The sequence below is a fragment of the Solanum verrucosum genome, unplaced genomic scaffold (genome assembly GCF_900185275.1).
Source record: "Solanum verrucosum unplaced genomic scaffold, falcon-dt-bn FXZP01000196.1, whole genome shotgun sequence".
NCBI lineage: Eukaryota > Viridiplantae > Streptophyta > Magnoliopsida > Solanales > Solanaceae > Solanum > Solanum verrucosum.
In genome coordinates, this window is record NW_026020420.1 from 570,702 (window position 1) to 583,510 (window position 12,809).

General features: G+C 31.6%; 1 protein-coding gene and 1 pseudogene across 1 annotated transcript; one reads left to right on the plus strand and one right to left on the minus strand.

Moving 5' to 3' along the window:
• The first annotated feature begins 181 nt into the window (after nt 1–181).
• Nucleotides 182–2,405, plus strand: LOC125806908 (AUGMIN subunit 1-like; annotated as a pseudogene).
• A 2,971-nt stretch (nt 2,406–5,376) lies between these two features.
• On the minus strand, nt 5,377–7,607 carry LOC125841080 (regulatory protein NPR5-like). Its single transcript, XM_049520089.1, has 2 exons — nt 6,957–7,607; nt 5,377–6,401 (listed from the first exon to the last, which is right to left on the minus strand). Exons 1-2 carry the CDS (start codon nt 7,431–7,433, stop codon nt 5,412–5,414), a joined length of 1,467 nt encoding a protein of 488 aa, XP_049376046.1. The 5' UTR covers nt 7,434–7,607; the 3' UTR covers nt 5,377–5,411.
• Between the last annotated feature and the right edge of the window lie 5,202 nt (nt 7,608–12,809).

Sequence of the window (12,809 nt, forward strand, 5' to 3'; positions counted from 1 at the left end):
GAAAAGAACAAAACTCTAGTGCTTTACCTACCAGTTCCTTCCTCAAGAACCTTAAATTAAGCCTAAGGAAAGAATTTAATAATACTCTTAAATTTGAGAAAGACTACCGGAAATTAAAAACTGTTTTAACTGACTTTTCAAGGGAGATTTCTTTAACATTTCCGTTGTTAAATGATAGAAAATGAAGAAATATGATCCTAAAAACTGTACTGTACGGTGCAGCTTATAAGATGTTGAAGCTAATCTTCATCTTTTGTTTAACACATTATCTGGAATCAACTGATCTCAATCTAATCTATATGAATGAGTCAATTTAAGTGTCAATGAAATTCCCCTGAGAAACCATGCAATGTTGCAACTTAATCACACTATTGAATCTCACTACTTAGCAAATGTTTAACTTTGAATTTTACATGTAAACTACTCGAGCCGGCATTTGGTTCAAAATTGAGGTTGTTGTCCCATTGAGCTGATTATGTGATTTTGATTGCAGCTGCTAGGATAAGAGAGATACTGTAGAGTGTGGGATTGGCCCAAGAGAGTTTACCATCTAATGTGGTTTCATCTGCACATGTTCTTGCCAAGGTTGCAAAGTTGTTGGATGTTAGAGATACTGAATTAAGTAGGTAGGTCACCTTTTTTTAGTTCTCACCCCCTTTAGTTTCGTTGTCTTACTAGGAGAAACATTGTAGTTTTCTTGTTGCAGTGGCAGATCTTTCTCTACGGAAAACAGCAGTTGAAGAGAAGAGAGGTAAAGTGCAGCAGGAATCAAAACAGCAGTATGGTTATTATAAGGTAACTTTACTTTTGTCTTAAATAATTTGCTGCAAATTTATGGATTTCATTTTCTTTTCCCAGTTAAAAGTCAAGATGCTGTTACAATATTTAATTATGTATGGGCGGTTATGAGACATCGTTTTATGTAGTATATCCTACAAATGTGGGCTTCAAGTTTATTAGTTTTCATGACGTGCCCTATTTTAACATTCAGCTAGTTTCCATGGAATATGTATGTATATACGTGCTCATGTTCATGTATATGTGTATGAATTTCACATCTCTGAGTTGCCTTTACTTTTGTGAAGAAGAAAGCTTGTTGCAAAAGTCTTTATAGTATAGAGAAGATTCAATATCCTCAAGATGATAGTCTGCAACTTTTTGAGTGAGTGTTTTATTTTATTTCTCTTCCTCTGTGCCAAAAGAGATGGGAGATTTGTTAGTACCAATTTTGTAAAGATGAAAAAGTCGCCCTGCAGTGTCTCTCTTCACGTTTAATGCTAAATGGATGATCTTGTGCAAGGTAAACAGTCATGAGTTGGCTGGATATGAGATTGATGAAGGCCTCCAGAGAGCTCTGCTATCTGTAAATATCTAATCCTCCTTTTCTCCCTACTAGTGGACGAAAGGTGAGCTAAATAGTGGTTTAATCATTGTAAGTTGTCGCAAACCTCGAGTCAGAAGGCACAAGGCAGCACCTCTAGGACCAGATGTGCGATGACTGGTAAGGGCTTATAGTAAGGTCACCTCTGGAGGCCTGGTTAAAGCATGCACATATACGATGACTGGATGAGTCAGAAGGCAACACCTCTAGGACCAGATAAATTGCTTAGCAGGCCCAAATTATCGTTTTATGAAGCAGTAACTTATCTATATAATCTGTCATAAAAGCTACTTCTGCTGTGAAACATATTTTATTTGATGATCTACCCTTCAGCAGGCAATTTCTTCTGAAAAGATTGGAAACTTTGTGATCTGAATGTATTACTTGCACCTGATCATAAATCTGTATTTTCGTATACCTGAAACCGTGAAGTGGATGTTAAAAGGTCTTTGGATGCAGGCTGTACTTAATCGTGTTGGTTACACCCCAGAGATAAGTCACGGGGTATTGGTTGAGATGGCAGAGCATAAGAAAGACTTGGAGAAGAAAACAAAACCAATTCTTGATACTCTGAGAAGCTACCAAGACTTGCCTCCTGTAACTATTTCTAAACATGACTAGAGTTCCATTGTTCTGCTCTCTTAAATTATATATGTTGTTGACTTTTTGAGACTTCCATTTGCAGGATAAAGCCTTGGCGGCATTGGCAATTGAGGACAAGAAAAGGCAGTATGCTGCTGCTGAGAAGTATCTTGAAGATGTGTTGCAGTCTGCTCTTGCCTCCTCAGAGTGACGTAGAATTCTTTTCTTCGAACATCTATTTTGCCTTCACTTCAGCTCGTAGTGCCTCGCCTGTCAAACATTTGGGAAATGAGATTGGGATTGATTTTCTTTCGACTCTTGTTCTATTTTATCTTTCACTTTTTGTATGTGCCATGATGGTGTATTCTCAACACTGCAAAAAACTCTTGAAATGGACTCATAATGATTTGTGTAATTTGAATAGGAAAAAGTTGTTGGTAAAGCCTGTTTCCTTTGTAGAGAGATTTGTTTTCTCCTTCAAATTCCAATCTTTTTACTTCTTTGAGAGCCTGAGAGAGGTGACACTTTTAGTTATCTTTAACACACCCCTCATGTTGCCTGATAAGGCTATGATCAACTTATACTTAATTATGTTTTCAACACGCCACCTGATAATAATATGTTGAAGTGTATGACCATCTCATCTAAAAGCTTAAGCCGTTAGAGAAAATACACTTTTATTTACGTAAAGTTCTGTCTTCAACAAATGTGATAAAAGGAGGAACATTTCTCATATGTGTCTAGGGGTTGGCAAGTTATCTTTTATTTTCAATGTGTGGAAGACATCTTTTGGATATGAAACTAACGTAAAGGATTAATGCATTGACAGTGGAATCTGAATCATATCCTGATGGTTCACCTGGAGATTTTGATAAAAAAAGACTCGAAACGTGCCCTGGATATAAGAAAATTAGTAGTCTAAGTCTTCCGAGGACATGACCTTAGATAGAGGTTGTGGAGAACACAGATTAGCATAGAAGGATAGTAGATAGTTTAGCGTTATCTCGCTTATATCCTTCCGTACTAGTACTAGTTTTTAGTATTTCTCTTGTAGCTTCTTGTCCTTAATTAATTAGGTTTACTTTCTATTATCTCTTGTATGTCAATTATCACACTATTTTATTGTAGCTTTTTTCTTTGTCATGCTCTCTATAGTATCTTCAAACTGCTTTACTCAACACGGGGGTCTTTCAGAAACAACTCTCTATCTCTACAGGTAGTGATAATGTCTACGTACCTCTACAGATCCCACACGTGAGATTATACTGAGTATTAGAAAAGCTGTATTTTCCCTTTCTTCATTGCTCTTCTTTGTAATCATTGAATGTAGATAGTTAGATAACAAATTCATGAAAACTTATATGCAAAATAATTCACCAATGCTTCCTTTACACGTTAGTATGTTTTGTCGGTTAAAAGAGTATTTAAAAAAAGGGGAACAAGAGACAAAAAAGAGGATATATTTTGCAAAGATGAATCCAGAATAAATTATTATATCAATAATAGCCATTATTTGTGCAGTCACACTCAATGTTGCATTCATGCAAGACAAGCCAATCAAATTTTTCATAGCCAAATCATATTGTGATTAGAAAATTCTTCTTTAGAAAAGGGTGGGGGTGGGGTGAGAGCTCACCCCTTTCATTAGTTAGAATAAAAAAATGGCTATATTATAAGCAACCCCCCCCCCCACCCCCCACCCCCACTCACACAATTCACAAGAAATCAAAAAACATCATATTCTTGAAAATGTTTGTGAAAATGCCTTGATTACATTGAGAATAAAATTTTCGCTATTGATCGATTGATGATAAGGATTTGTGAAGTAGAAATTCGAAAAAATCTTAATAAATAGTTTCAAAATACTCTTTTACAATAGTAGTGTCACATTCCCTTTAAGGAGCTACAAAGTCATTATTCAGACAAATGGATTATCTACTTAGAAGGTGAAAGTTCAAATCGAACAATATTAATTTCTTTATGAATAGTTGTAATTTGACTTCTTAACAGACTCGTTAGCTTCTCAACTAGATCGTGATTAGGAGAAAGTTTCATAATTTGAGAGTACAGTTATTTTTCTTATCACCAGTTTAAAAGAAGGAATTGCTCAACAAGCTATCACTACATTTCGAATCTCTATAATTTTGTCTCGAGAATAAATAAAGTTCCATAACTCGAACATCAACCTGTTACAAAACTTTAGTCTTTGATGGATCCAAAAAGCTTTAAAATTTTCATTGTTTAATCAGTTATTTCCTATTAAATTTATTTTTTGAAACTTCTAAATTAAAAGGCATAAATGCACACACCAAAAAAAGACATGTACTTTTCTTTCAATATATTTTGTGTCTATATATTAAATGCTATGAATTCAATTATATAATATTTAATTTGGGACATAAACTGCAAGATGGAAATCAGGCGGTAGGATGTGGAGACAAGAAAATTATTGGTTGCAGAAAATAGTCCATGACATAAATATTTAAAAAATAATTAATTTATTTAATATAAACATTCAAAATAATTAATTTAATATAAAACTAAAAGAGTTGACAGGACATTAATTGGTGGAAAATTTGGCCTGCGTCCCTTGATTATGATCAAACGCAAATTAAAAACTTAGATTCTTTTTGTCTATTAGTTTAATTTCAATTCCACCGCTAAACGCCCATAGTATTATGAGATTAAATTTATCTTATGTTTTGATTGGACGAGCCTATATATATATATATATTAACAGATAATATAGTATATTATTTTTATATCAAAATCTTGATATAACTTAATCCTATATAGAATATAGAATAAGTTATCTAGGTTATAAATTCTAATTTAATCTCCCCATTGTAATATTAGATTATCCCCGTTTTAATCAAGCCAAATAACCATTAATTAAAGAGAACACAACTTTGTTTAATTTCTTTGCCCTAATTTATATAGCACGATTGAAATTGCAAGATTCAAACTTTTAAATTTTGATCATGAATTCAAACACAAAAAGTATAATATCTTGCTAACTTCGTGAGACTCTGTACGCAAATAAGTTAGGGGAAAACGCACACTAAGATTCTAAATCATATGTTAAAATCGATTCATAAACAAGATGTTTATAAGAGAAATTTGATTATGGAATAGAATAGAAGGATTCATAAAATTCAAAACTTGAGAAGGATATTGCCACATAAATAAAGACGAAGAGAGTATTTAATTATTGTCATCCAACACATAGATTAGATGGTAAAAAATAAAAAAAAATGAAAGATAGAGAAGAAACATAGTACTAATGAAAAATCGAGTAATTAATAATATCCCATGAGATTTCTTGACCATCATATATTATACTTTAATTTATCATTCCCATTTTTGTTTCATAATGATCATAGACAATTTTGTTATCTATATAGTAAAAGAGAAATTAGATAGATAAGCAAAAGATAGAAAATACTCATCATGAATATGGACGATACATCGACGATGGGTCGAATCCACTATGCCTATTTTGTTTATTGTGACTATTATCATGATCATCCTCGTTTGTCATTCTGTTGCACCCCATCTGTTGTGAAATCGAAGTACCAGCACCTAGATTCAAATACACCATCCTCGAGTCTAGATTGAGGTTATTACCTCCCACATTGGTCGCGCTAGAACCATGATCTTCGTTGTTTATAGGTTGGAATATCGCGGTGGAAGATGGAACGTTGTTTGTATTTTCTTCCTCTCGAGAAATTACCATCGCGGCCGATTGAACTAGCTCGAGGCAAAGTCTTAATTTGTTAGGTTCAATGTGATTGAGCCCCGGGACAGCACCTTTGAATAGGAAATCGGAAGTTAGGGTTCGTAGAATATCGAGTGGAGTGATCCCATCCATCGTTCTAACATTTGGATCCGCGTGGTGGTCTAGTAGGACTGCCACCATGTCGGGTGACACCATTTCAGATGCAATGTGGAGGGGGGTTTTGCCAGCTGGACCGGCCGGGTGGTTCACGTTGGCTGCACCGAGCTCAAGTAATGCTTTCACAACCTCCCGGCTACAATTCTCGACCGCATAATGTAACGCGATCGATTCATCGAGATTTAGTCCTTCTCCCATTACCATAAGTTTGACTAATTCAACGTCGGATGAGTCAAGGGCTCGTCTCATTCGTCGAATTTTTTGGTCCTCGAGCTCTGAGGCCGAACTTAGGTCGTGCTGGTGCTGGTGATGGTGAGAGATCAAGGATCTTCTCGCTAACGAAGTTTTAAGGCGAATTTCCTCGATTTTCGCGACAACATCAATAGGAAGGTGTTTCGCTAAGATTTCAGGTGGAAGACCTGATTTTGCAACCAAATGGGAACAAGTAGTCCAAAGTTGAGGCATGTCTTGTTTTCTTGAAGCAATTAAAACTTTCATCACATCCTCAATTGAAGTTTTTTCGACCATGCTTGTCAATTGCTTCTGCAGAATCAAACACAATAACTACGTCTCAATCTCAAACAAATCAAACAAAATTTTAAAAAAAAAACACAAATGTCACTAATGTGATTATTTGACATATTTAGAAAGTAATGTTTCTTATCAAAGACCATCAAACAATTGAGTTTTTTATGCAAAATCTTGATTATATGTAGGGTAACACCAAATAATTCCATTTTTTAATATTGGTTCATGAAACCAAATTAGGAAAGTAGATTTGATTGGGGGTAAATAAATCACTATTGAAAGGCATGACCACTGCAAAAATCAAGAACCAAATTTAGAAAAAACATATAGACAAGAGGAACATTTCAAGAAACTCAAAATCTTTTACATGAAATCAAATAAACATCTAATGAAATGACACAACTAAGAACAAAATTCCACTGTATATTTTCTCGAACGCTTCAAAAATATTGCCGCGCATGTATTAAATCCTCTAAAACCATGTTAAATTCAAAGGATCCATATTTGTTCAACAATATTTTCGAAGAATCAGAACAACACAACAGTAAATCCGATAAAGTTAAAATAAACCTGAGTAAGCAAAGCAAGTTGTTCAACTCCAAAAGATCTAGCGGCTGAGAGTATATCAAGTGCAAGATCAACGGCTGATGTGCAATGTGTATGCCAACAGCTTCTCTCTCCACAATTAGGCCTTGGTTCATGTTTTTGTGGCACAATTGAAACTTGTCCACTATACAAAAATTGCAACATCAACAAAAACACCTCATATCCTACTGAGTTCACAGGTATTACTACCTGTGAACTACTGGTAGTACTAGTCCGCGGGCTTCCAAAGCCCGCGGAAGGGTCTGAGCCGCCACCAGGCGACTCAGGCCCGCAGAAGAATTTTCTGAACACAAGACTCCTAGCTGCTAAGATACATCTATGAGCATGTACTAAACGGCCTTCAACACTAAAAGTAACATCACTAAAAGCTTGACCATTGATGAGGAGATTTAGATAATCTAAAGAGAGAGTTTTTAAGGAATCTTCAAGAGTATTACTCATATTGTTATAAATTGTATAGATGAGGAAAAAAAAAGGTAGAGAGGAAAAAAAATAAATTTGGTGGATTTTAATTCACATAGTGGAAGATGATTTTGTGTTAGTTGTTTTTTTTTTCTAGTATAAGATGATGAAAGAAGTAGGCTATTATTATTGTTATTTCTTGTGAGATTCTCTCTTTAGTGATGTAGTTTCTGTTTTGCTATGTGGATAGATATTTTTTTTGTGAGAGGGTGGGTGGGTGGCTATTATGGACGGCTGAGGTATTAAAAATAATAATAATTAAAAAAATATATGGATTTTTAAAATTTGTTTATTTACTTTATCTGTTTTGAAATGTTAAGACTTTACACTCTAAATCATCCTCATAATTTTAGATGTGGACGTGCCTAAGTTAGTAATCTTTTTTTCACTTTCTGACTGTAGTAGTTTGTTGAAATGTGTTGAGACTTTATGCTCTAACTTATATTCATAATTCTAGCAAGGTGTGGACGTGCCTAAGATATCAATCTTTTTTCACTTTTTGATTGTAGTAGGGATTCATATAGAATCGTTAAGTGTCATGAGAAGGATAGATATTGTACTTATCATTCATGTTTTTTACCTCTTAATAAAGATTTTAATTCCGCTACTATCAAAATGGTATATTGTTTAGAAATTAGTTAAAATTTAAGTGAAAATTAACTAATGGTTAACTAAGTACTCCTTAATGAAAAGTTTGACTCTAACAACATCGATAGTATCTGATACAAATTTGAATTAGTCAATTTAGTAAATTAATGTGGGAGGGTAGGATAGGGAGATGGTCAATTTATGCCTAATTAAACATGCATATCTTTCTTGGGAAAGTATTTAATTTAGTGATCTTGTGAATTAAAGGTTCTTGGAAAATGTAGTATAATTTAATTAAATTTACTTACTGTTAGCCTATCTAGCTACTAAGTTTTTCTTGCATTAATTAATATTAATAGGTGCTATAAGCCTATAATTTTATGTGTAATTTTTCTTTCTTTTTCCTTTTGTCTACTTGTAATTAGTTGTATGTAGACTCGTCCGGATTCAAGGACAGATGAACGGTTATAATATCAAGTTCATTTAAATTTAAATTTGTGATATAAAATATAAATTTATATTAAAAGGTTAAATAGTACTATAGGTATGAATTCATAATATTATATATATATATATATGTTATACGGTACAATGTCATTATTCTCGTTTGCTCCTGCACTCTTTGAAGAAGAGCGAACAGTTAAAAACCTGATTTATGAACTTATTTTTGTTTCATTTTTTTAATCTATAAAAAATGAATGATTTCTTTTGATATTTACAAATAAATTTAACTTTAAATTTTTTATTTCATCTTTATTAACGACATGATTTTATATTAATATAAGTGTCATTATTTTTAAACGAACTAAAAAAAATAAAAATAAATTAAAACAGAAAAAATAATACTTACTATATTTTACCTTTGTTCACACCCTAAAAAAATTAGTAGTAACTCATAAAATGATGAAACTTAGGACCCGTTTGGCCATGCGATGTAGTATCAGGATATGGAATCATGAGATGAAATTGAAGTTTTGTTTGGACATGCGATATGAAATTTTTGTGTTGTATATTTTCTCATAAACATAAAAATCACATAAGTTGTAAAACTATTAAAATAGCCCCAATTGGTTATTCAATATTATCAAATAAACAAAAAATTATAAAACCGCATAATAAATTATTACAAAGCTATTTGTTCTCCACTTAAGTAATTGTTCCATCTAACTTTAATTTAATAATAAAAAAAATGAACATAAATTGTAGGGTACTAGTCTTTAATATAATCCTCTCACATAGTACGGACAATTTCCTCAAGTTGAACTTGCATTTCTCGATCATGTGACCGAGAAGACGAACCAACATTGTTACTTTGAGCCATTTGTTGGTCAATATCATCCGCAACTATATTTTCATGCTCATAGATTATAAATATTTCATCACTTTAACAATCAGTTGGTGTGAGTTAAAGTGACTATATGTTGGTGAGAATAATAAATTTTATGTCGGTGAGAATAATAAATTTTAAAAGTAATGATGTGATTATAAATTTTATTTACATATGAAATAAATGGTTAGTAGATATACATATGGGGTTGTTTTAACAAAATATAAACTGGTGGATCAATTTTTGTATTAAAATATTTCAAATCATGATATGAAATTACCATATAATTTCATATCATTATTTTTGAAGAATATGAAATCACATCTCATGAGATGGAATCAGCGTAAAATCGTATGTCCAAACGTTGATTCCATCTCACGATACCATATCGTAATATGATATCACATGGCCAAACACCTACTTATTGTTCAAAGCGACTAAATTACATCAAGTGCTTAAATAATGTTTACTACTACTACACACAATTTTATTTAATAACCACTATATCATAGTAGCTTTGGATAAGTTGGCACTTCCAAATCAAACCTTCCTGAATAAAAGGATCGGCGGAATCAGAATTTTTATTTTATAAATTTTGATTAATATCTACATATATTTAACAATTAACAAAACCTATTTTGTATTCGAATATCATTTGATGACAAAAGGTTATTAAGATCGGTTGATTCATATTCACGATTTGCACTCAACATAGAACTTTTTTTCTCATCTGTGTTTGATATATATATATTGAAGTTTGACTAAATTCAAATTTACATCAAAAAAATCTCACATTAAAATGTAAAATGCTTTCTAATAAAAGCAATTTTGTACCTAAGAACACTTGAATCTAAAATCTCGAAAAAGATGAAAAAAATATATTGTATAAATTGTTTAGGGCAATGAATAGAGGGAAAATAAGAGAAATAAAAACAAAAGGGAAGAAATGGAAGGGCAGTGATTGACAACATATCACATACTGTCTAATGATTTGACATCCTCCGATTTGACGTTTGAATTGTCATTTCATCACACATCTCCCCTCTTCGTTCGAAATGGCGGAACTAGAAATTTTATTAAACGTATTAAATATTTTAAAACTATATATTTCTAAAATGTTGTAATAATTTATAAATCAACATAATATAATATTAACATGAGATTTCGTATTCGAGTTTTGAATAGAAAGTGAGATACCTTTAAAAGTAAGAACAGATTCAAAAGGTTGATTAAGGATTCACTTAAACATGAATTCTATGATTTTTGTTCAAACTTCATATATTTATAATAAATTGTTAATTAAAATTCCAATTATACTTGTGACATTAATATTAAGGTCACTATAAGAAGTTATAAACTTTAAATTCTAAATTGTATCTATTCAAAAGTGAAATTTTTAAAAAAGAATTCAATTTAATCAAACTCCAAAAAATATTAACCATCGGGTGAATTTCATTTTAAGTTCAGTTTATTAGATAGCTATATCATTAGCGAAAGTTCAATTTTCCTATCTTATCTCTTATCTCGCGATAAAAGAACAAACTTTTATTAAAGCATATAATGGTACAAATCATGTCATGTAAAGATATAATCTAGAAACTAATTTTAAATAGTTTTGCCGGATCAAGAAGCATTTTTTTCTTTATGACATCGCTTCACATAATGTGTTGTTAACTTTGTACGATTCTTTTTACAAACATACTAAAAAGAAAAATATATCGTATAAAATGGAAGAGTAATTAAGATATAATAAAATTTATATTTGTTTCTCAACCTTTAGAATTTGGAGAAGACACATTGTATTTCCTAGTTAGAAAGGGTCGGCCAATTTTGACTTGGCTAATTGACACTATAGAGTATAGACCAAAAATCTGACAAATTAAATTAGGGTTTGACAAAACAAGTCATCAACTACCCCTTCACATTAAATTTTTCTATTTTTATCTTAAATTTTAATAATTTCTTCGTTTCAATTAAGATATCTTTTTTTTTTAGTTTATCTTAAAAGTTTGTTAGAAAAATTATATTATGCATATAAGACAATATTGTGTATATATAGATCAAAATAACTTTTTAGAGGCGTATTACAAAAATTTTGAATATTTTTAGTGAAATTTCTAATCACGACTAGAGAGCAACTCACTTTGCATATATATATTTTTTTCATTATGCAATAATTAATTTGATATACATTAAATTCTAGTTAATTGTTTCAAATTTTTTTCATTGTATGTATCACAAATTCTAGCTGAGGTTGATCAAGTAAGAAATAAAAGATGCCAAGTGCCCAACATGTGTTGTGACTTGTGATACAGTGGTGGAACTGTTCGATCCTTAATCAGAGCTTTGATTTTGAGCTTTGGGTATAGAGGAAATTTTATTGGGAGCACAACCCCTAAATGAGCCTTAAATCAGTGCGCAATCCGAATTTACTCAGAGCTCCAATGAAGACTCCAAACATCGAGTGAATTTTTTTTTTTTTAAAAATGACAAGTGGTAAACCAAGTGGGACAGGAATCAATTAATTTTTATATTCAAGTTATTATTATCTTCAACTATACAAAAAGATTAAGTATTTTTTTGGATTCATCTTTGACTCGAACAGAATTTCCTAATAGGGAAAAAGAAGTGGTAAAAATATTTACTGTTATTTTCATGATCTTTTACTACGTGACATTTAAAGAATATAATGATTACAACTTAAAAATAATGATTCCAAAGATTCCTAAAATTGATTTTAATTCTAGAGACTTAAACTAGCTTGTGAGTAATTTTATACAATTTATATTGGCTTTATGAGTAATTATATGATAAAAATGTACTTTAGATTTAATTAATGAGAAATAAGTTTTGAGAAGAGCCATAAAAAGTAATGAAAATGGGGACAATAAAGATATTTAAAGTGGGCTAGGCACTGATTAATTTTCTTGAAATAAATCTGGAATATTAAGTATAAATATTTTTTAAATGATCAAAGTTTAACTTACGATAGAATGTTAATTATTATTGAATGTGTAAATAAAGAATTATATTGATTGTTGAAAAGATTGCAAAATACATACACGATGTAGAATTATATTTATATGATGTGAGATTTTTTGGGGGAAAATCAAATTCTATGATGAAGCGGACAATATCATACGATCATGTCAAGAGTGTTTTTTATCTAATTTAATTCAACAATTGTATGAAATCGCGTGATTCAACTAGAAGAATATGGACATACTGATATGAGAGTGTTGTGGCTCGATCGGTTATTATGCCAAAGATAGCTTGGATATGCACACGTACAAGATGAGTAGCTCTAGGCTTCTGTGGCCATAAGTGCTCAGGCATATGGGTGATATACAGTGAATCTCAAAAATTGACTCGTGAATTGTGATAATAGGCCATTGGAATTTACTTCGAGGAGACGATTCGTAAGTGTCATAGTATGAGCT